At 41.6% G+C, this 25,942-nt stretch overlaps 1 protein-coding gene across 5 annotated transcripts in view; it reads right to left on the minus strand.

The window, feature by feature from the left end:
- The window catches only part of fat3a (FAT atypical cadherin 3a), a 95,900-nt gene that overhangs the window by 61,442 nt on the left and 8,516 nt on the right, over nucleotides 1-25,942 (minus strand). For 3 of the 5 annotated variants that reach the window (XM_056442025.1, XM_056442026.1, XM_056442024.1), the window contains exons 2-5: nucleotides 19,036-19,359; nucleotides 15,061-15,122; nucleotides 12,439-12,753; nucleotides 10,892-11,099 (exon numbers count right to left, since the gene is read on the minus strand). In XM_056442025.1, the coding sequence (XP_056298000.1) occupies nucleotides 10,892-11,099; nucleotides 12,439-12,753; nucleotides 15,061-15,122; nucleotides 19,036-19,359 (909 nt within the window). Of the gene's footprint in view, nucleotides 1-1,709; nucleotides 1,779-10,891; nucleotides 11,100-12,438; nucleotides 12,754-15,060; nucleotides 15,123-19,035; nucleotides 19,360-25,942 lie in introns of all 5 variants that reach the window. The other 2 variants (XM_056442021.1, XM_056442023.1) reach the window with 1 other exon arrangement.

The following is a 25,942-nucleotide window of genomic DNA, read 5'->3' on the forward strand; positions in this document are numbered from 1 at the left end:
CCAAGTACACCGAGTACAGACTTGTGTTCTTTTAGAGTTTGGACTTGGGAGTTTGGTCTTGGGAGTCCAGACTCCAAAGGAGGGGAGGACGGAGAACGGAGGACGGTCCTTCTGCGATTGGAACAGCAGCTGACTTGAAGACGTCACCATATCAGCTGTTCTTGCTCATGAGTTTACTCCAATTGTTCACTCTAAATAATTTTTTACAGTTAAACAAAATATGACAACCCTAATTTATTCCTTATCCTTTAAATATAATTATTTTATTTTGAATTGTGTGTGTGGATGTATATATATATATATTTATTTATACACAAAATTCAAAATAAAAGAATCCTACACATATAATTGTATATATATTGTGTAAAAAAACAAAACATATATATATTGTTTATAAATATATAGATTATATATAAAAATGTGTATATATAATACATATGTTATATATATATATATATATATATATATATATAGTAGTGCTGTGAAAAATAACGCGTTAACTCAGTTAATTAAATTACAGGTTTAACTAGTTGGTTTTTTTTAACGCATTTAACGCATGCGCAGAATGAGCTTCCAATCCGTCTGTTGTTGGTGGTCTCGAACCAGCAGCATGTCATTCTGTCTCTACGTGTCGCGTTAACACTACTCCGATCTCCGTCTCGCGAGCCGCAGAGCTCGGATACCGGCGTGTGCGCGCACATCGGGACAAAAAAAAGTCACTTGCATTTTTAAACTACTAACTTCTCGCCTGAAAACATCCTTAAATTACATTCTGTGACTCAACAAAAGTAGTATTTAGAAAAAGTCAACCGTTATTTTCTCCCCTGCTATTGTTTCCGGTTGCTGGTGTGAAATGCATTGTGGGATATCGGCTGGCCAGAGTACGCACAAGTACTCAACTCTGATGCATCCTCCAGAAAGTGGGAGGATCAAGTCACATCCAGGCATTTTGACTGTGCTTTGCGAGAAGCGGTCTTTGAATTGGAACATGTACTCGGGCTGCGACTGATGACGTTTCACGAATCCATGAGAATAAAAGTACAGAGAAGTACAGAAAAGAACGCATATTGATAAATGGCTTTGGTCTCAGGATGGACCTATCTGTATCCAATCAGTTGTCGCCCTCATTTTCACATGAGTGTCATTCGCTTCATTCTCGCCTTAGAGGGGCAGGGCTTATCTCTGTGCCTTGACTACTGCTATTCTAGTCGCGTTGGAAGCCGCAATCTTTCAGACGTAGTCGGTGAAAGTCACCGAGCTGTGTGAGCCTAAGGGTGATGTTATGAACACAAACACGAGGGTGTTGGATGTTTCGAAGTGTGTGGGATGTCCTCAACAAGTATAAAGCAGGACTAGTGGTTATTTCTTCTATGATGGATGGCAGCAAAAGTTTGCTTTTTCCATGGATTCAAGCCACGGAGATTAGCCCTGCCCCTCTAAGGCGGGACGACATTGGCTACAGATAGGTCCATGTTAAAAAAACGCATTTGATGAGTAACATGTAAAGTATCTTTGAGTACCTTAAAAAGCGCTATACAAATTAAATGGATTATTATTATAAATGTGAAACACACACACACATTGACACAATAATAAACACTAACACAGATGTGGTTAACTGATAAGCAGCAATGAAAAAGACAAGGAAACTGAAAAGGAAGTGGAGGGAAGACAGCAAACAGCAGTAGTGGTAGTTGGAAACAAGATACCTTCTGTGGAACAGTTCCTGCCACAAGCACTCTGCAATATATAGAACATCTCACGGAAAGACCGGGGACCTTCCAGGCATGAAGCATTGAGGAGAGAGAGGAGAGAGAAGGTGAGACAGGAAGGACCGACAGGCTCGGGGGAGGGAGACAGCGTGATGGCAAAGTGAGTAAAGGAGGTGAGGAGACAAACTGATGAGACAACAACTGCTTCTGATTAGCTGAACCTCTATCAAATTATTGGTACACGGACAACTGAAAAACAACATTGTAAGGTATGTATTACGCCTAGGGATGAGAATTGATAAGATTTTAACGATTGCGATGCCATGGAAGTCAAAGTAATAACTAATCAATCAATAAATCTAGATCACTGAACAATCGACAATCGCTGATTTTCCCAGCTGCTCCTGAACGCATCATCTCACTCTTCCGGTAAGCTCTGGTTGCCAGCTCAACAGCGAGCATGACTTCTTCTTCTCTCCCTCCCGCTCCCTCTTGCTCAGTGTGTCTCATGTATAGTTATCCCCCTGCCTCCCTTAATGATAACGATACATGCAACAAGTGTAGTTTATTTGCTAGGTTGGAGGCAGGTCTAAGTGGGTTAGATGCACGGCTCCGCTATCGAAGCTCAGACAGCTATGCTAGTTAGCCCGCCCTCTCCCGTAGCCGGCGCGGAGCTACAGTCAGCTGTTAGCTGTTCTCCAGTGGTGCCCGATCAGCCGGGATCGTGGGTAACTGTTCGCAGGAGTAGTAAGTCTACACAGAAGCCCGCTGTGCACCAACCACTTCACGTTTCCAACCAGTTTTCCCTGCTCAGCGACACACCCGCTGAGGAACACACCCTGGTTATCGGGAGCTCTATAGTCAGGAACGTGAAAATAGCGAAGCCACGGACTAGAGTCGTGTGCCTCCCGGGGGCCAGAGCGGGCGACGTGGAGTCTTGTTTGAAGCTGCTGGCTAAGGATAAGCGGAGATACAGTCAGATTGTAATACACGCCGGTGGTAATGACGCCGAGCCCGTCGGTCGGAAATCACTAAAATTAATGTGCTTATGCCAAGACGTTGTCGGACACCGTAATTTTCTCTGGCCCTCTCCCAAATTTGCAGACAGACGAATTGTATAGCCGAATGTCGTCTTTCAACCGCTGGCTGTCGAGGTGGTGCCCAGCGAATAATGTGGGCTACGTAGACAACTGGAAGACTTTCTGGGGAAAACCTGATCTGATGAGGAGAGACGGCATTCATCCCACGTTGGACGGAGCGTCTCATTTCTGCGAATATGACCAAGTTGATCACCGGACTTAATCTATGACAACCCAGGGTTCAGATCAGGAACTGGGAGCAGAGTTGTAGTTTAACACCCTTCTCTGCTCTTCCATTCGAGCAGTTACCCACCCATGACTTTAGAGTAGAGACTGTGTCTGTCCCATGGCCACTTCAATTAAATAAATCAAAAGTAAGCAGAAGAGGAGTCGTACACAATAACCTTATACAAGTTAACACCATTATTTCAGCAGTGCAACAAAATAGGTCTATTAAATGTGGTCTCCTAAATATTCGATCTCTGTCATCTAAAGCTGTGTTACTGAATGATTTAATATCAGATAATCACATTGATTTATGTTGCCTAACTGAAACCTGGCTGAGCCATGAAGAATATGTCTGCCTGAATGAATCGACTCCTCCAAGTCATATTAATACTCACATTCCTCGAGGCACCGGTCGAGGAGGTGGAGTAGCAGCCATCTTTGAATCGAGCCTATTAATTAATCCTCAACCAAAATTACACTACACCTCATTTGAAAGCCTTGTTTTAGTCTTTCACATCCAACCTGGAAAACACTACAGCCAATTCGATTTGTGATTCTGTACCGGCCACCAGGTCCATATTCAGAGTTTATATCTGAATTCTCAGAATTTATATCAAGTTTGGTTCTTAAAACCGATAAAGTTATTATTGTTGGAGATTTTAATATCCATGTGGATGTTGATAATGATTGCCTTAGTGCTGCATTCATCTCCTTGTTGGACTCGATTGGCTTCTGTCAGAGAGTACAGAAACCCACTCACAGCTTTGGCCACACGCTTGATCTTGTTCTTACTTATGGCGTTGACATTGAGCATTTGAACGTCTTCCCACAGAATCCTCTTCTGTCAGACCACAACCTCATAACTTTTGAATTTATGCTACCGGAGTGTACTCCGTTAGTCAAAAGTTTCTACACCAGATGTCTAACTGACAGTGCTGTAGCTAAATTTAAAGCGATTCCTTCTGTATTTGATTCGATACCACGTCTCAATATAACAGAGGACTCCTGGTCTAACTTTAGTCCGTCCCAGATTGATCATCTTGTTGACAGTGCCACAGGCTCCTTGAGAATGACACTGGACTCGATAGCCCCTCTGAAGAAGAAGACAGTGAGGAAGAGGAGGTTTGCTCCCTGGTATAACCCTCAGACCCGCAAACTAAAGCAAACGTCACGAAAGCTTGAACGCATATGGCGTTCAACTAATCTCGAAGAATCCCGCTTAGTTTGGCGAGATAGTCTTAAAACATATAAGAAGGCCCTCCGTAATGCCAGAGCAGCCTATTACTCATCAGTAATAGAAAAAATAAAAACAACCCCAGGTTTCTCTTCAGCACTGTAGCCAGGCTGACAGAGAGTCACAGCTCTGTGGAGCCGAGCATTCCTATAAACCTTAGTGGTAATGACTTTATGAACTTCTTTAATGAAAATATTTTAACTATTAGGGACAAGATTAATATTCTCTTGCCCATAACCAGTGCCAATCTGTCCTCAAGTGGAATGGCCTTGGAAACCGCTGTATGCCCTGGTGTATATTTGGAGGGCTTTTCTCCCATCAACCGTGACCAATTATCTTCAACGGTTTCTACTTCTAACACGTCTACCTGTCTCTTGGACCCCATACCGACGAGGCTGCTTAAAGACGTGTTGCCTTTAATTGGCGGCTCTCTATTAGATATTATCAATGTGTCTCTGCTAACAGGCCACGTACCACACTCCTTCAAGGTGGCTGTTATTAAACCTCTCCTGAAGAAGCCCACTCTGGATCCAGAGGTGTTGGCTAACTACAGACCGATCTCTAACCTCCCCTTCCTCTCCAAGATCCTTGAGAAAGTGGTCGCAAATCAGTTGTGCGACTTTCTACATCATAATAGTTTATTTGAGAAATTTCAATCAGGATTTAGAAAACACCACAGCACCGAGACGGCACTGGTGAAAATTACAAATGACCTCTTAATGGCAGCAGATAAAGGACTCCTCTCTGTCCTGGTCTTGTTAGACCTTACTGCTGCATTCGACACCATTGACCATGACATCCTGTTACAGAGACTGGAGCAGTCGATTGGCATTTCAGGCACGGCACTAATTTGGCTTAAATACTATTTATCAGATCGATCTCAGTTTGTATTTGTAAACGATGACGCCTCGATAACCACCAACGTTAATCACGGAGTTCCACAAGGTTCCGTGCTTGGACCAATTTTATTTACCTTATACATGCTTCCTTTGGGCAATATTATCAGGAAACACTCCATAAACTTTCATTGTTATGCAGATGATACTCAACTATATCTATCGATAAAACCAGAGGAGAGCAACCAACTCTGTAAAATTCAAGCATGTCTTAAAGACATAAAAACATGGATGACCTGCAACTTCTTGATGTTAAACTCAGACAAAACCGAAGTAATTTTAATCGGCCCTGAGCACCTCAGAGATCAATTATCTGGTGATGTGGATTCTGTAGACGGCATTGCCCTGGCATCCAACACCACTGTAAAGAATCTTGGCGTTATCTTTGATCAGGACTTGTCCTTTAACTCCCACGTAAAGCAAATCTCAAGGACTGCATTCTTTCATCTACGTAATATTTCAAAAATCAGGCACATCTTGTCTCAACAAGATGCACAAAAATTGGTTCACGCCTTCGTTAATTCGTGACTGGATTACTGCAACTCCTTATTATCAGGCTGCTCTAATAAATCTCTTAGGTCCCTCCAGTTGATCCAGAATGCTGCAGCTCGTGTTCTCACTAAAACTAAGAAAAGAGATCACATCACTCCTGCACTAGCTGCTCTGCACTGGCTCCCAGTAAAATCAAGAATCACTTTTAAAATTCTTCTCTTAACCTACAAAGCCTTGATTGGTGATGCTCCATCATATCTTAAGGAGCTTGTAGTACCATATTGCCCCACTAGAGAGCTACGCTCACTAAATGCGGGACTACTTGTAGTTCCTAGAGTCTTAAAAAGTAGAATGGGAGCCAGAGCCTTTAGTTATCAAGCTCCTCTTTATGGAACCAGCTTCCAATTTCAGTCCGGGAGGCAGACACAGTCACCTCATTTAAGAGTAGACTTAAGACCTTCCTCTTTGACAGAGCTTATAGTTAGGGCTGAATCAGGTTTGCCCTGGTCCAGCCCTGGATATGCTGCTATAGGCTTATAGCTGCCGGGGACGTTTTAGGATGCACTGAGTACCTATCTCCTCTTTTTCTCTCCTTAAGGATGAATGTTCATCTCTCAATCACATGTTACTAACTCTGCTTTCTCGCCGGAGTCCTTTTGACTTCACGTCTCATGGGGTCATCGGACCCTATGAGACGGCATAGATCCTATCTGCCTGATGGATCGTCTGGGTCGTGGAATTCCTGCTCATGACTGCGCCACTGTCCTGTTGAGACTCCGCCCACTGTTGAGACTCCGCCCTCCTCCTCCCACCGCCATCTGCCTGATGGATCGTGGAGGTCTCCATCGTGGAATATGCCTACTATGAACTATTCATACACTCTGTCATATTCATTGAATGTATTTTAACTCTAAATCTGTCCTTCTGTACACATTACATCTATTGCATCTGTCCATCCTGGAGAGGGATCCTCCTCTGTTGCTCTCCTCCAGGTTTCTTCCTTTTTCCCCTGAAGGGTTATTTGGGAGTTTTTCCTGGTCCGATGTGAGGTTTTGGGGCAGGGATGTCTATGTGTACAGATTGTAAAGCACTCCGAGACAAATTTGTAATTTGTGAAATTGGGCTATACAAATAAACTGAATTGAATTGAATTATCGATTCCTGCTTATCGATTCGATTCCTTATCGATTCTTTTATCGATTCTTATTGGGCAAGGGGTGAAAAAAAGAGCACAAACGGGTTTATTTACATTAATTTTCTTTTATATCATTTTCTATAATGCTGCACACACCATATACAGTATGTATACATACTAGGGCTGTCAGCGTTAACGCGTTAATCTATGCGATTAATTTGGCCGCGATTAACGGCCAAAAATATTTTAACGCAATTAACGCAACTTTGTTTACTTCCGGTGTGCGTTGAAGTTTTTGCACTCCTCTGAGTGTCAAGCCGCGGCAGTCCGCCTCCTTCCTCCCGTCTGCTCCACGATAGTGACAGAGAAACTGTGGGCGACGTGTCGGTGACGCGGCGGAAGGTGCAGTTGACTTTTTTGCTCCGCCCGATGCGCGCGCAGACATGCCGGCATGGAGCTCTGCGGCGCGCGAGACGGAGAGCCGAGAAGAGTGACCGACACGTCGAGACAGAATGACATGCTGCTGTAGAGACGATCAACAACAGACGTTTAGTTTAATAAAAGAACAAAGACATCTTTAAGGAAAGAACCTGACATTACTTCTGCTGTAATCTGGCGCTATAGAGAACATTACATGGGGGGCGGGGCCTCACCCTGATATGATGGTGGGGGAAACACTGGGATGTGTCATATGCAAAAGCCTTTAAAAGGTGAATTTACATGTTTTTGTAAAATCGAGAAAATGAGCCCAGACTCCAGAGGGTTAATGTGACATATTTGTCAGTTTATCTAGGACACTGGTTCTGCTGTTGTTCAATGTTAAAGATGGCAGGACCAATGGGGTCTCTAATACACCTTTGTTTTTTACTAATCTGGATGTTTCACTGAAGAAACAATTTATCATCCACGATATTAAATCCCTCGCTGGCACTTTATAGGTAGGAGCCTCTTTGAAAACACAGCTCTGTGTGAAGTTTTGTCTTTAAAAAAGAATACAATTAAACAAGTGTCTAAAATACACGCTGTCTGAAGTGATTACTCGTTAATTTAGAAGATTTAGTCTTTAGAAGAAAAAAAAACTTTTAATCGCAATTAATGAATTTCAAAATGTGCGATTAATTAGTTAATTTTTTTTAATCGATTGACAGCCCTAATACATACACATTTACATTTTTTTAAATAACCAAAAACATTTATACATATTCCTCTTGAACTTAAAATAAAACTTACATAACTTAAATAAAATGTATTCTGTTTAATTTAAACATGTTCCTAGAAATTACAGTGCTCCTTCCTTTTTTTTAAAGGGTATATGAACTGAGCTGCCAAAAATGAAACTAGCAGTGGCAAATAACAAGTGTGCAACCATCAATTGTATGGATCATCAACAATTCTTGTGCAGAAAAATAAGCATGTCTGCTTTCTCCGGGAGGATACGCGATCTGTCAGGACTTATTGTGTCTCCAGCCGTGGAGAACACTCTCTCAGATGGGGTGGAGGTGTACAAGACGTGCTAGCTGTAGCCTGTGACCCAGACAGACTACCAGCCTCTGAACCGGTCTGACTCTGAACATCATCAGCTAAATTGGATGGCAATGGAGATTATTTATATAGTGAAAGCTGGTTTACACAATGAAACAAATGGCACTAACAAAATCACTGAATTTGCTGAGCTGACATAAAGCCACATTAAGAGGGGAGGCAAACACTACCTCTGCCTCAATGTAGGGGGCTGAAAATGGAAGATTCTGTAGCTAAGCTAGCGTAGCTAAGCTATATGCTAAGTTTAATAATGGATTAAAAATCGATATGCTCAGTTTAATAATGGGTTAACACGATAACGTGAACATTTGCTGAGAACACACGCCCTCCGATAATTAACACCGTTACGATCAAACATTTCTCAAAACTGGACTTTCAATCCAAACGTGAAGTGATCAATAATGGGAGACCAATGCCGGAGCTAAAATGTATGCTTCAAACGAAGGGACAGAAGATAACTTGATCGACTACACACAATAAAGGCAAATTGCTTCACACAGTGAGTGGTTGTGATCACTTTTGAGGAGTTTACCTTGGACAGAAAGAGATGAAGCGCCGACGTTAGCTGAGCTGCTGCATGCATCGAACACATGACATTCCTGTAATTTAATTCCATGCTGTGTGTTCAAATGCTTATTCATATTTGTTGTATTTCCTCCCTTCGACGAAATAGACTTTTTACACACGTTACAAGTGGCGTAGTTGTCATTTTGTCGTGTGAAATAGAGCCAAACTTTAGAACGCTTCTGCCTAGTTGCCATGTTTGCTGCAGTCTGAAGAAGAAACTAAAAAAATTCGCGCATGCGCAACGCCACAGAGGACCGTTAGCAGAACCGTTAAAGAATTTGGCTGACGATCCCAAACAATCGGTTCACCGGGAACCGGTTCTAAAACAGAACCGGTTCTCGATGCCCATCCCTAATTACGCCATATTAGGAAGTTTTTTTCACAGGAAAATTTCAGTTACACTAATAGTTACACCAGAGACTGGATCTGTCGATTGGCTTTTCAAGTACCGCACTAAGCTGTTTTGAATCCTATTTTTCAGATCGATCTCATTTTGTATTCGTAAACGATAAAGCGTCGATGACCACCAATGTTAATCATGAAATTCCACAAGGTTCTGTGTTTAGACCAATTTTGTTTACCTTATACAGTATATGCCTCCTTTGGGCAATAATATCAGGAAACACTACATAAACTTTCATTGTGATGCAGATGATACTCAATTATAACTATCGATCAAGAGGAGAGCAACCAGCTCGCTAAACTTCAAGCATATCTTAAAGACACAAACACATGGATGACCTGCAACTTCCTGATGTTAAAACTGGTTTATGCATTTGTTACTTCTAAAATAGATTACTGCAATTCCTTATCAGGATGCTCTAAATAGTCTCTTAAGTCCTGTCAGTTAATTCTGAAGCTTGTGTACTTACACAAACTAAGAAAAGAGATCACGTTACTCCTGTACAAGCTGCTCTTTAATTGCTCCCTATAAAATCCAGAATCACATTTAAAATTCTTCTCCTACAAAGCCTTGATTGGTAATGCACCATCATATCTTAAGGAGCTTGTCGTACCATATTGCCCCACTAAAGAGCTGCGCTCACTAAATGCGGGGCCACTTGTGGTTCCTAGAGTCCTAAAAGGTAGGATGGGAGCCAGAGCCTTCAGTTATCAAGCCCCTCTTTAATGGACAGAGACAGTATGAAAGAGAGAGAGAGAGGGAGAGGGGAGATGGACAGAGATAGTATGAAAGAGAGAGTGACGAGGGAAAGAGGAGATGGACAGAGCTAAGGAGAGCAAGAAGGTATCTTCAGCTTATACACTCTGAGTGTCACTGTTTAATGACAATACATAGTATGCGCTTACTTGAGCCCACATTGCAGGCATCACGGTTGGGGAACTGTCAGTGTACATATAGTATTGAATGGCATTACAAACTAATGGAATTAGATAAAAAATACTGATTATTATAATTAAAATCACTTTTAACACACCAGAATCGTAATACATAATGCGTACAAATTTAGCTTAGAGCACTGTGCATGACATTATCGTGTTAAGCTGTTCAAGTGGGTGCAAGTGAACTTTGACGGATCCAAGGGATTTAAGTGCTCCACATTGAGCATTTCCCATTCATAGGGGAATGTCACACTGGCTTTAAAATCTGTCTAAATGTTCTTTATTGAGAATGAGCCAGTGCCTCCTCTTAGCAGATACATTATGAAAGGAACAGAATTATTAATGAATACTACTTATAAATAACACTTAATCTCTTCAAGGGAAAGTCCTTTTGACAAAAGAGTCTCAGGAATCACATTGAACCCATTTGTTTAGGTTTGAAACTGAATTCAATCCACAAGAGTTCTCTATAGACTGCCAACTATTGTCATTACCTTTCCTACATGCCATACAGACCTGACAGCTGGGCAAGCTGTCACCATGGTGACTGAGATGGGCAGAGCATAACAGATCATGTAGCATGGCTATAGTGTCTGAGCTGCACCTCCATACAAACACAGACACACACCCAACCTCACACTACTTTAGAGGATAGGAGATTTTACCTGTGATGTCAAACCACAAGAGGGCGGAGCGCTGCTGCAGGGACACCACTCCGACAATCTCTGCCACCTTGTCATTCTCCATGACAGTGAAATTATAGAATGGCTCATCGAAGAGCACTGAGACCGTTGAGGGAGGTCGACGAATCCACTCGACGTGCAGGCGAGCTGTGGAGGATTTCTGAGGACGGCCGTTGTCTGTCGCTTTGATCTAAAGAGCACAGAAGTTAGATTGTAAAGAAGAGGCTGAACCAAAAGTTAGCCACACAAAAATAGCATGTAGTAAAACAAAGAATAAAGATAGATTGATATTTCTGGGTTTTGAAAATCCATTTGATGGCAACCCCAAACCCAAACTAGCATGTTCATTTGATGGGATAAATTAAACCCCAAGCTAGTGTACAATGCCAATGTTTTTTAAATGACAGCTAGAGTATGGTGACAGTTCAGAAATGTAAAGATTTATTACAAGACTGTGCATCCTCACCGTCTGCCTCGCCAACACAGAGGATGTTGATATTGGATGTAAATTGTGAGGTTCTGATCCGTCCGGTGTATTTGTAAGATACTGGGATACGTTTTGTGGTGCATCAAAAATAAACAACTTTTAACATTTGCAAACGATACCGAATTATTTGAGGACAGAAAGGCGCATCTTTTTAGTTAACAAAAATATATGTATGATGCTCTGATACTATGTAATTCTGCCCTACCTCCTCCCACTCCCTGTTTGTTTTATTATTTAGGCACATTTAATATTCAAGAACAAAATAATGAAGTTCTTGAAAATAGATTGTGACTCTAAGAATCAAGATAAAGCAGCGTAATGCCCTTATCTTGATACTGAGCTTTAGTTGTATGTATTCCCAAAAATAAACATTTCAGTAAAATTATTACTGCAGCTTTCAGTGTTTCCTTCGAGTTATGGGCCCTTAAATAGTTATATATCCAGAATCAGAATGTGTATCTTTGCATCAGGCAGGTGACTTTCATGAACTGAACTGAATGCTAAATATAAGACAAACTAAATCCATGCACTCTTAATATATGAAGGCATGAGAATTTAACAGACATTATAATACAGGTAGATGAAATCAAGCATTCTGTTTGGTTAAGAGTGAGTAACGAGGTGTACTTTAATCAGCCATAATGTCACAGCTGTTTACATTTATGTGAGTGTTCCATATCAGTGCGCACTCCAAATAACAATCACGGTAGATTTTGCGCGACCGTTATGCAGGGACACGACAAACAAAGTTCGGTAAAGTTGGAAAGATATTCACATTGCTACGCAACAGACAAAACAGCCAGTGACTATTTTCTCTCGGCTACTGAAATGCGATACACACCGTTTGTCGACAACTATTTTGTGGTGAAAGGCAGCTTACTATTTACTTTATAATGTCGCACGCAACCGTATTATAAAAGCAATAAGGTGCGAGAGGCAGCTCTTTGTTGTCAACCCTTGAAAAGTACTGCCTCTCGCACCTTATTGCTTAATTCTAAAACGTGTTAACAGTCAGGCCTAATAATTGATTATGTATGCATACAGTCAAAATGTCGTAGCTCCCTGCAGTGAAGGCCTTGCGTGAGGATACCACTGCAGTCTTGGGGTCGATGAAGAACTTCCCCTCCTCGTTTCCGTCCACAATGTTGTAGGAGAGGTCGCTGTTAGGCCCTTCATCGCGATCGTAGGCAAACACCCGATAGATAGGCTCGCCCTTCTTTCTCCGCTCTCTCTCTGGAAGTTTAACCTGGTAGACCTTCTCAGGAAATATGGGCTTGTTGTCGTTTTCATCCAGGACCTGAACCATCACCCACACTGTACTCTGCCTCGGACTAGGACCACCATCGGACACCAGCACCTGCAGGGGCATTGAGAGATTTAATCCAAACACATACAAAGAAAACTTCTTTCAATTCAGGGACAAGATCCTGGATCCGAAGACACACAGGGCCAGTTTGAACCCTAAATCAGGCATTCGGATGTCACATCACAAAGATATAAATGATGGTGTTTCAGTTGAAACAGAGTAAATTATCTTTATTTTTTTATTTTGACCATGTGATGGTAAATCATAACATTTGCTTACATTGCCAATTGATGCGTATCACTAGAAAGCAATGTTATGTGATTATCTTATTGACAACTAGAACATTATGAACACTGTCCAGGTGGATTACTGTTCATGATGAGACATTATTTGGTGGGGGTGCAGCCAGGAAGAATTCTGGCTATTCAGAAAAGGTAGAAACACCTTTGCTTTTAGGTGCGTCTCATTTACCTAAAAGTATGACCAAATAAGCAGAGTTGAAACAATAATGAAATGAATAAATTCGATTAGATATTCCTTAATTAGTCCCACAGTGGCGATATTTCAGGATATATATATATATATATATATTAATATGCCCCTATGAACCTTATTAGGGTTAAAAGTGTGCCTGTTTTTAATCCATCTCCTCATTGTGTTTTTTCACCTCCACCTGTGTCGGTCATCCAGCTGATAGTGGTGTTCACTTTGCCCAATATAGCTGCTGGATGAGTTTTATGTGTGCTTCATGTGCCTTACTCCCTAATTTAGACACGTCTCTTCTGGGCCAGAACGATCTGGCCCCAGCGCAGCTGAGACATGCAGACAGGCGGAGAGGCAGAGAGGAAGTTCAGGAAGTCCTGTAAAAGCATATATTTTGCGCAGATATCCTATTTTACAAATATGACTGGGTATATTCCGTATCTCCAAAACATAATTTGTATAATTTATAAATATAATTTAATATTATTACAATCATTTTGGGTTCTTTTGGGGCTCGAGTTGTGTGGGGTCAGGCCCCGTGGCCCTCTATGGGCCAGTCGCCACTGTGCCCGACCCTCCATTTATTGCCCTCCGATTGCTCTCCCATTGTCAACCCTACCGGATTTTTCCCCGGAAGCAGATCCTGTTTGAATGCCTGGAATAAAGTTAAAATAAACTATTCTGGAATATTGTCGTACTGCATCTGGATCCTTAAAAGAGACCTGTTACAGAATATAATGATTTTGTAAAACACATCTACTACTCCGCGGTAACCACAGCGCCCATGTGTGTAAATTCTTTTTGCTGCTATTCTCTGTGTGTCTCTGACTAGTACGATGAAAACAAGGATTTGGCTTCCTCTGTTTTGTCAGCTCTTTCTGTAGCTGCTAAAATGATAAAGAAGGTGATAACTGCGAGGTGGAGCTAGCCGATAAGAGCTACCAAGCAGGCTTTTCTCCTTTTCTTAAATTTATATTTTTTATCAGATTCACAACACAGCAGCAGTTCATTTCTCCTGTGCTCATGACTGGCTTCATTTAAGCATACCATCCGCCATTTTAGAAATTGCCAGACATGAGGAACTGCACTGATTATGAAGAAAGAGTTATCTCGAAAATGGCTTGCTGGGTGCTGACTATGGAAGGCAAAAGAGGGTGGAGAGAACATAATCATAGGAAATGAGAGGAGGAGGAAGCAAAAAACATGCTAGTTTAGCTTTGATCCATCAAATATTATCTAAAAAACCAGATTCCCTTCACACTGTACAATGTCTTTCATTGTGTGTAAGCTCCTTACGAAAGCAATGTCAGCGACCGTAAAAAGCAGAGCCACAGTTAATTTGATTGTTTGAGTAATAAATTAATTTCAACACCGATATTGATGGCAACACATTCGTTATCCAGACACAATTGACTGCAGTCTGTTAAGTTATCTCTAGTCCTGGGTGAGCCGATCAATGTTTTATTACATAACTGCTTACATTCGTCCTTGAGAACTAAAACGACTTTTTCTCAAATTACTTTTTTTATTGACAAAATTATTAAAATACTATTTTGATACATTTTAGATAAAGCAAAGAGAAACAAATGTACAAGTTCCAGTAATGTTTGCTGCCTATCATCGTATTAAAATGAGACACTAGTAACACAAATCACTTGCTGCTTGTTATTCAATCTATATTTAAGGCACTCATCTAAGCAGCTGATTTATCTGTGGTACTGTAACTAGGACAAACTGACTGGTTTTACACAGATATAATAACATTTGCCAGATCTATACATAAAGGCTTGACTAATCACAAATTGATCTTGCATGGGGCAGTTTGTTCCGCTTTTCTTTCTCGTAAATTGACACACACATTCACTATGTCCTTACCTCTAAAACATGTTCTGTTTGTTGTTCACGGTCCAGTTTCCTGGAGGTTGTGGTGATCAGACCTGTGAAAACAGCAGATCATTTAATTTTTGTACACACACACACACACACACACACACACACACACACACACACACACACACACACACACACACACACACACACACACACACACACACACACACACACACACACACTGTGGTGCCAAATGAGCAGATTAGTTGTATGTGTCAGACATGATGAGGAGAGAGAGGGAGCTACAAATACAGTTATTAGTGATTATTCTCTGTTTTGAATGTTATGGTTTTTATATGTCAATAGCAGCAGTCTTATAATCCTACAAATGAAAGAGGCTGGTGTTTCTTTTCTCAGTTAACTACGTAATTGTTATGCTATATGACCGATCACTTTGGAGTTAAAGGCACAAGTATTAGGATTTTCCTTGTATAGACACAGTCATCACTTCTGGTCACTAGTCAAGTGTGTGGAAGTGGATTTGCTAATTTTGCTGTGTTCAGGTTGTTTCTGGTGGGCAGGGAAGTATTTCATATTTAAAGAAAAGGCCGTCTCACGTATGGTTAAAACTATGAACCAGCACAAAACGACAAGTGCCAACATAAACCACTATATTCTGAACGCATTACATACATAAAACAGCTCACTTAAAATATACAATATGCGCAGCTATAACCTTGGCAGGTATGATGGGAAATATGGGCAGTGCTTATCGCTACAGAATTACATATCAAAGTTGATACAAAATTGCCTACTAACAACTACGCCATGGCCCTGTTGATGCTCTGCCCACTCCTCCTCACTACCTCAATCTGCCTGATGGATCATGGAGGTCTGGATCGTGGTCCATGCCTACTACCAACTATTCATACACTCTGTCATATTCATTGAATGTGTTTTAACTCTAATCTGTCCTTCTTTCATAGACAAATACAATTTTTGTTTGATTGCACCACCCTGGCCGGCCCTCTGGACATCTCGTGACGTCACAGTATCCAAGACCCGAGCCATGACTTACCAAGTCCACATTATCAAGTCTGTTTTAATAATTTTATTGATGATTTTTATTTTAATTATCTCGGCCATCCAAAGGTCTATTGGAGTTTAAGACTCACTCCTCCTTTTAATCATGAGGGCCTATGGGATCAGTATATGCAATCCAAATAAGATTGACAGTACTGTTAGCCAACCAGTATCAGCAAGAATCCATATAAATAAAACATGTGCAAATGGTATGTTGGGGTATGTGCATTGCTAGAGGATTTAGTTATAACTTAAGAAGACAGAAGAGATAAGGCACATAAAGACAAGAGGGATAGAGAAATTACTTCCGGTGGGGAAGTGAGAATACTTAAATATATGGGAATCCAAATCTCATACAATGGAATACATTGAAAGTGGTTTTGGGACAGGGATGCCTGTGTACAGATTGTAAAGCACTCTGAGGTAAATGTGTAATTTGTGAGAATGGGCTGTACAAAATTAACTGAATTGATTTGAATTGAATAGTGTGTGTGTAGGTGTGATGGTGTGTGTTGATTACCATATAGATAGCATTACTGAAGCCTGTGTGATGAATGAAGAGCTTAAGGCTTCCACAATACTGACAATTTACTTACAAAGTAAATGTACAAAGAAAGAGGAGGACAGCAGAGGATTATAAAGGTCATTGACACAATTTGATGGCCCAGCTAGCCCATCTCACACTCCCCACTTCCCGCTGTACAAGATAATGATGTTCGGAATCACATTGAATATAACTGTGAAGCCTTCAGGAAGAGCTGAGGTTCTGCCCAGATTCATCTGCTTTTGAAGGGTTTTTCTAGTTTTTTTGTAAAAGTAAGGTTCCCTACTCCCCTTTAGGTACAACCCTTTTAAGTCAGTGGTTCTCAAACTGTGGGGCGCCGAGGTATTGCAGGTGGCGTGGGGGGCAGTGCGGAGAACATCACATATTACAAAAGTAAGTGTAAATGTTTAAATTACGGTTACGGCGTTAACAGGTTCCGCTTGCGCATGCGCGATCGCGACATCCAAGGTCCATTGCGATTCAAGTGTAGCTTAGTAGTGTGCACAATGAAGAGACATTCATCAGGAAAATCACTTTGTAAAAGTGGCATCAGCTGATGAGCTCTTTAGGCTTCTTGACAGTTACCTGACAGAACACGGGTTGAAATGGGAGAGTTGTGTGGGTTTCTTCACAGATGGTGTCCAGGCCATCTGTGTCATACACAGAGAAGCGCTAGATGTGCCATGAAGTACACAAGGTTTTAACCAATGCTCAGGATGGTCAATTTCATAAAAACATCCAAGGAGAGACCTTTAACAATTGTTTTTGTTTTTGGCACAGTGGACACTTTTTCAAAGGGAACACCTCTTATCTTGGAGTTTGAGGTGATACTGTCACTGAAAATAAAAACGTTTTAATATTTAACTAAAATGTGGTAAGTTAATGTTTTTTTTGGTTAATATTGCACACAGTAAGTATATGCTTCATATAAGGTGAGAAATTAGCATACAACAAAAGATTGAATGTTGAAAGACACTAGAACAAGCAAACTGCACGGGGAGCAACAGTGGCTTGCTAAGGGACACTTCAACATGTGAACTGTGTCGAAGACAGTTATCGAACCTGCAACTTTGTGATTACAGGACGACCAGTCTAATCCATGAACCATGAATATGGGGAGGAGTAAACCATCCAGAGTTGTATTAACTGACCTCAATGTAGACCAACATGTGACGGTGTATTCAAGAATTGTCTTTATTATTGTTCTATAATTTCAGAAATATAAAAAATATATAGTTTTTGTATATTTAATATGACTATAAACAATGAGTAAGTGCAGACATAATAATGGAAGGACCACTGTGCAGGGATTCATTTTGTTGCTGTTCATCGTTTATTGCATCGCTTGCATTTAACACTTTATAAAAATGATACAGCTTGAAAATGAGGTGTAAAAATAGTGTTTTGAGTCGCCAAAAGCACAAAGGGCTGGTTCTAATCCAGAAAAGCCATACTGCTTCCACCAGTTGGGTTGGATCAAGGTTCTCACCACAAATGATGATATACCAGAGTTGGTTTGGAAAAAGAATGACATGCACAGTAAAATTTCATATTTGATTCAAATTAATTAAACAAGACAGGTGTTTCAACATCCGGCTAGAAATTATGTCAAAATCCTTCCAGAGGTGGTTTGATGGTTGAATTTCAAAAGCTTACACATGTGCCTTTTTAGGATCAGGTAGCTATCTTCTCCATAGAAGCATGTGATGACGAAGCATGACGAAGCATGTGATGACGTAATATAAACGGGGTCGTACAGCATCAAACCCGCGTTTAGATTATTGTAGTTTATATGTTGAATTTCATCATAGTTTTGGCTTAATGTTATTTTGAATGTACTTTAAACCTTGTTTTTATCATTGCTAAAGTTGTCAAGTAATGTCGTGTGTCGTAGTGCACTGGATCAGAGACAACAACCTGATCAAATGTATACCTTACAGCTGTAGAAGATGGTTTTATATCTCTGTCCGTCCTTCCCTTCAGACCTCCTTCCAAAGACACTTTCCAAAATTATCATTATGAATGAACGTAAACAACTAACATGGCTGTTAGTACTTACAGCTTTCTCTCATACCTGTGGGACTGACAAAGAATATATATCTTGGGGTGCTGACTTGCAATGTCCAATTTTCTTCTTTATTATCAATTAGTGTTCGCTGTGACCAGGACCTCTGATTATAGAGAGAATTCTACAGCTATGTTGTGAACTTCTGTCTCAACATTGCAGTAACAAAACTCATTTGAACTGGCTACAGAGTTGAACCTGAAAAAACTTTTATCTCAACACAGCCACACAGTCACTTAGACAATTCAGAATCTTCAGGTGTTTGTCAGCATTCTACTCAACCTTGATATTGCGATTCACCCACAAAGATAAACACACCATTACTCACCAGTGCGGGTGTTGACGGTGAAGAAGTTCTGTGGATTTCCGCTGATGATGCGGTAGTTGAGTCTATCAGTGGCAGCAGGGTGCGCTGAATCAGGGTCCTGGGCCTGGATCTGGATCACTGAAACATCCCGTGGAGAATTCTCAGGTACTGAGGGCTGGTACAGCGGCTCTGAGGTCAACGGGGCGTTATCATTAACATCCTCCACCTGGACAAACACCTCAATCATAGCAAATTGGGGAACCACGCCATGGTCGCTGGCATACACTGTTAGCCAGTAAGAGTCCTTGGTCTCGCGGTCCAACATATCCGTAGTGTAGATCACCCCTGGTGGAGGAAGAGACAAACAGAGCAATTATTTTCCTTTTTATTTAACTTTAATTTCTCATTATCCAGACATGGCTTGGCGACAGTAAGAAACTGTCTGTACTGTACACATCCTTATAGTTTTGCTCGCAGCCAATCACTGCAAGCATTTTTTATTAAATGTAATTTAGGATTGTAGCTTCTGCTGTCTGCCACGTGTGTCTGCCGTCGGTCTGTGTCTGTAAGTCTGTGTGTATGTGTGTATATATGTGTCTGTATTTATGTGTATCTGTCTATATGTGTGTGTCTGTATGTGTGTGTATATATGTGTATATCTGTGTGTGTATGTATGTGTGTGTGTGTCTGTGTGTATGTCTGTCAGTGTGTGTGTGTCAGTCTATGTGAACAAAAATGTATGTAGAATAAGTAACGATCAATTAGAATACAGAAATGTGTGAACAGCTTTGTGCCAAGTAGTTTTCTTTCTGTTTCCTTTTCATTCTGTCCCAGAACCTGCTGGCTGAGGGGACACCTGTCCAGAGTCTGTTTGGGTGAGGGCTTTGTTGTGCAGAACTTTCTTTCAGGTGGCTGTACACTCTGAAGCTCCCTTTTTAATTAGCATAATGAGAGGGTATCATTCTAAATGTGCCCTGCAGAACTGTGGAGAGGATCAAGAAGCCCTGCGCCAGATCATATGACTTCAGTGTGTGTGTGTGTGCTGCCAGGAGCTGCCCTCTGTTCTAATGCCCTCTCAACGTCCTTGAAGTCCACACTGCAGACTAGGGTTGGACTAAAGCTGCATCCCTGTCTAACATCCCACTTTGGGCTGTTGACAATCTTTGCATCCCAATACCACTTTCGAACAGAAGATTGTAGACAGCCAAATTAAATAGAAGCCTTTTTAATTTTTGTTGGTGTTTATTTGGATATCAATTAGTGTGCTGCTAGCGAAAATGTAATCTGTTGTACAATAGTTTGGTATTTTCAGTACGATTGTTGAACATAAGACAGATCATTTTCCAGAGGTTGCTGATATCACTGTAGTTCTTGGGATCAAATTGGTCTTCACTTTTGTGGACTGATGGTATCAGTCCTCGGTTCCACATATTGAGGAAGATCACTAAAGATGAGGTTATGTCTTCAAGATGGCGGCGGGTTTAGACGCAGGGGCCAGACACTGTCCGGTGTTTTATTCTGTTACAACTTGTTTATACGAAAATTGTTCGTCTTCATCTCATCTGTCTACGCTGGAATACATGTACAGTCACCAGGTTCTGTCAATCATCGGCAGGACCAAACTATTCAACACTCTAAACGCTGCACAAGCAGAAACAATCAAGGAGCTTGGATTATTCTGCCGGCCTATGACCACACCGGACTCGACTGCCACCCCTCCCCGGAAAGGAGTTGCGCAAGCGAAATGAGAGGAAGCAAAAGAGGGGTAAGCGCAGAGGTATCCGAGCTAGGTTAGCGACTAGTTTAACTCGGCCAGCCATACCATAATAAAATTGACCATATACGAATTAAGGATGTCTTCACTGATGTCTTTAATACTTCTCTGAGACAAGCTGCCGTCCCATCATGCTTCAAGGCCACCACCATCATACCTGTGCCAAAGAAAGCCACTCCGTCCTGCTTTAATAACTATCGTCCAGTGGCACTTATACCCGAATCATCATGAAGTGTTTTGAACGGCTAGTCATGGCACACATAAAATCCATTCTCCCCCCCACCCTGGAGCCCTTCCAATTTGCATACCGTGCCAAACGGTCCACTGAGGATGCAATCTGCTCTGCTCTTCATCCAGCCCTTACACACCTGGACAATAAAGACTCATAGCGAAGCCGCGGACCACAGTCGTGTGCCTCCCGGGGGCCAGAGCGGGCAACGTGGAGTCACTAAAATTAATGTTGAATCCGTGTGTGCTTATGCCAAGACATTGTCGGACACCGTCGTTTTCTCTGGCCCTCAACCAAATTTGCAGACAGACTAATTGTTTAGCCGAATGTCGTCTTTCAACTGCTGGCTGTCGAGGTGGTGCCCAGCGAATAATGTGGGCTACGTAGACAACTGGAAGACTTTCTGGGGAAAGCCTGATCTGATGAGGAGAGACAGCATTCATCCCACATTGGACGGAGCGCGTCTCATTTCTGCAAATATGACCAAGTTGATCAATGGACAGCCAAATCTGTGACAATGCAGGGTTCATGTCAGAAAGCAGAAACAGAGTAGCCCCACGCCCCTGTCATCCCTGTCACCCAGTGTCCCCCATAGCACATCCCTCCCCCGGAGCCTCCGCCCCCTCTCACCCAGTGTCCCCCATAGCACATCCCGCCCCCGGAGCCTCCGCCCCCTCTCACCCAGTCCCTGTCCCACGGCCACTTAAACTTAAATTAATTCTATCAAAAGAAAGCAGAAGAGGAGTCGTACACAATAACCTTATACAAGTTAACACCATTATTTCAGCAGTGCAACAAAACAGGACTATTAAATGTGGTCTCCTAAATATTAGATCTCTGTCATCTAAAGCTGTGTTACTAAATGATTTGATATCAGATAATCACATTGATTTATGTTGTCTAACTGAAACCTGGCTGAGCCATGAAGAATATGTCTGCCTAAATGAATAGACTCCTCCAAGTCATATTAATACTCAGATTCCTCGAGGCACCGGTCGAGGAGGTGGAGTAGCAGCCATCTTTGACTCGAGCCTATTAATAAATCCAAAACCTAAATTACACTACAACTCATTTGAAAGCCTTGTTCTTTGTCTTTCACATCCAACCTGGAAAACACAACAGCCAATTCTATTTGTGATTCTGTACCGGCCACCAGGTCCATATTCAGAGTTTATATCTGAATTCTCAGAATTTATATCAAGTTTGGTTCTTAAAACTGATAAAGTTATTATTGTAGGAGATTTTAATATTCATGTGGATGTTGATAATGATTGCCTTAGTGCTGCATTCATCTCATTGTTGCACTCGATTGGCTTCTGTCAGAGAGTACAGAAACCCACTCACAGCTTTGGCCACACGCTTGATCTTGTTCTTACTTATGGCGTTGACATTGAGCATTTGAACGTCTTCCCACAGAATCCTCTTCTGTCAGACCACAACCTCATAACTTTTGAATTTATACTACCGGCGTGTACTCCGTTAGTCAAAAGTTCCTACACCAGATGTCTAACTGACAGTGCTGTAGCTAAATTTAAAGAAGCGATTCCTTCTGCATTTGATTCAATACCACGTCTCAATATAACAGAGGACTCCTGGTCTAACTTTAGTCCGTCCCAGATTGATCATCTTGTTGATAGTGCCACAGGCTCACTGAGAATGACACTGGACTCGATAGCCCCTCTGAAGAAGAAGACAGTGAGGAAGAGGAGGTTTGCTCCCTGGTATAACCCTCAGACCCGCAAACTGAAGCAAACGTCACGAAAGCTTGAAAGCATATGGCGTTCAACTAATCTGGAAGAATCCCTCTTAGTTTGGCGAGATAGTCTTAAAACTTAAAAGAAGGCCCTCCGTAATGCCAGAGCAGCCTATTACTCATCAGTAAAAGAGAAAAATAAGAACAACCCCAGGTTTCTCTTTAGCACTGTAGCCAGGCTGACAGAGTCACAGCTCTGTGGAGCCGAGTATTCCTATAGACCTCAGTGGTAATGACTTTATGAACTTCTTTAATGAAAAGATTTTAACTATTAGGGACAAGATTAATAATCTTTTGCCCTTAACCAGTGCCAATCTGTCCTCAAGTGGAATGGCCTTGGAAACCGCTGTATGCCCTGGTGTATATTTGGATGGCTTTTCTCCCATCAACCGTGACCAATTATCGTCAACGGTTTCTACTTCTAACACATCAACCTGTCTCTTGGACCCCATCCCGACGAGGCTGCTTAAAGACGTTTTGCCTTTAATTGGCAGCTCTCTATTAGATATTATCAATGTGTCTCTGCTAACAGGCCACGTACCACATTCCTTCAAAGTAGCTGCCATTAAACCTCTCCTGAAGAAGCCCACTCTGGATCCAGAGGTGTTGGCTAACTACAGACCGATCTCTAACCTCCCTTTCCTCTCCAAGATCCTTGAGAAAGTGGTCGCAAATCAGTTGTGTGACTTTCTACATCATAATAGTTTATTTGAGGAGTTTCAGTCAGGATTTAGAAAACACCACAGCACCGAGACAGCACTGGTGAAAATTACAAATGACCTCTTAATGGCAGCAGATAAAGGACTCCTCTCTGTACTGGTCTTGTTAGACCTTAGTGCTGCATTCGACACCATTGACCATGACATCCTATTACAGAGACTGGAGCAGTCGATTGGCATTTCAGGCACGGCACTAAGTTGGTTTAAATCCTATTTATCAGATCGATCTCAGTTTGTATTTGTAAACGATGACGCCTCGATAACCACCAACGTTAGTCACGGAGTTCCATAAGGTTCTGTGCTTGGACCAATTTTATTTACCTTATACATGCTTCCTTTGGGCAATATTATCAGGAAACACTCCATAAACTTTCATTGTTATGCAGATGATACTCAACTATATCGATAAAACCAGAGGAGAGCAACCAACTCGGTAAAATTCAAGCATGTCTTAAAGATATAAAAACATGGATGACCTGCAACTTCTTGATGTTAAACTCAGACAAAACCGAAGTAATTTTAATCGGCCCTGAGCACCTCAGAGATCAATTATCTGGTGATGTGGTTTCTGTAGACGGCATTGCCCTAGCATCCAACACCACTGTAAAGAATCTTGGCGTTATCTTTGATCGGGACTTGTCCTTTAACTCCCACGTAAAGCAAATCTCAAGGACTGCATTCTTTCATCTACGTAATATTTCAAAAATCAGGCACATCTTGTCTCAAAAGATGCAGAAAATTGGTTCACGTTCGTTACTTGAGACTGGATTACTGCAACTCCTTATTATCAGGCTGCTCTAATAAATCTCTTAGGTCCCTCCAGTTGATCCAGAATGCTGCAGCTCGTGTTCTCACTAAAACTAAGAAAAGAGATCACATCACTCCTGCACTAGCTGCTCTGCACTGGCTCCCAGTAAAATCAAGAATCACTTTTAAAATTCTTCTCTTAACCTACAAAGCCTTGATTGGTGATGCACCATCATATCTTAAGGAGCTTGTAGTACCATATTGCCCCACTAGAGAGCTACGCTCACTAAATGCGGGACTACTTGTAGTTCCTAGAGTCTTAAAAAGTAGAATGGGAGCCAGAGCCTTCAGTTATCAAGCTCCTCTTTTATGGAACCAGCTTCCAATTTCAGTCCGGGAGGCAGACACAGTCACCTCATTTAAGAGTAGACTTAAGACTTTCCTCTTTGACAGAGCGTATAGTTAGGGCTGAATCAGGTTTGCCCTGGTCCAGCCCCTTGATATGCTGCTATAGGCTTATAGCTGCCGGGGGACGTTTTAGGATGCACTGAGTACCTATCTCCTCTTTTTTCTCTCCTTAGGGATGAATTTTCATCTCTCAATCACACGTTACTAACTCTGCTTTCTCCCCGGAGTCCTTTTGACTTCACGTCTCATGGGGTCATCGGACCCTATTAGACGGCATATATCCTATCTGCCTGATGGATCAACGAGGTCTGGGTCGTGGAATTCCTGCTCCTGACTACGCCACTGTCCTGTTGAGACTCTGCCCACTGTTGAGACTCCGCCCACTCCTCCTCCCCACCGCCATCTGCCTGATGGATCGTGGAGGTCTCCATCGTGGAATATGCCTACTATGAACTATTCATACACTCTGTCATATTCATTGAATGTATTTTAACTCTAAATCTGTCCTTCTGTACACATGACATCTATTGCATCTGTCCATCCTGGAGAGGGATCCTCCTCTGTTGCTCTCCTGAAGGTTTCTTCCATTTTTTTCCCCCTGAAGGGTTATTTGGGAGTTTTTCCTGGTCCGATGTGAGGTTTTGGGGCAGGGAAGTCTATGTGTACAGATTGTAAAGCACTCCGAGACAAATTTGTAATTTGTGAAATTGGGCTATACAAATAAACTGAATTGAATTGAATTGAATAAGACTTCAGTAAAGCCCTTACTATGGAAAACACATCAAATCACTCTCCTGATTATTTATTCCGCCGTTTTTGGGGTGTAACAGAAGCACTGGAATGCTACAAAGAGAATCCCCAAATTGGTTATCTTCATATTTTGATTTACCTAAGTTCAGTCAGTAAGTGTGTGCATATGGCACTTGAATGGCACTTACTTATAGTATTTTTCTAGTTTTGCTTTCTTGAAGAAATTATTAGGGCTGTGAAACGATTACAATTTTTAATCGGGTTAATCACAGGTTTTTGTGGATTAATCATGATTAATCACATATTACCGATATTCTCGGTATATTTTGTGAGAACATAGAGATTTATGACAAAAGACGGATATATACATTTATACATTCTTCTATACAATGGTGCTGCAACTCAGCAGTTATTTAGCAGTTTTCTTCCATATGGAACATTAACACATCTTCATCCTAAACAGAATGTTTAACCCTCCTGTTACCTTTCGGGTCAATTTGACCCCATTCAATGTTTAATGTCGGTGTTCTTTGGGGTCAATTTGACCC

This window comes from Pseudoliparis swirei, chromosome 20 (assembly GCF_029220125.1).
Source record: "Pseudoliparis swirei isolate HS2019 ecotype Mariana Trench chromosome 20, NWPU_hadal_v1, whole genome shotgun sequence".
In the NCBI taxonomy this organism is placed as follows: Eukaryota; Metazoa; Chordata; class Actinopteri; order Perciformes; family Liparidae; genus Pseudoliparis; species Pseudoliparis swirei.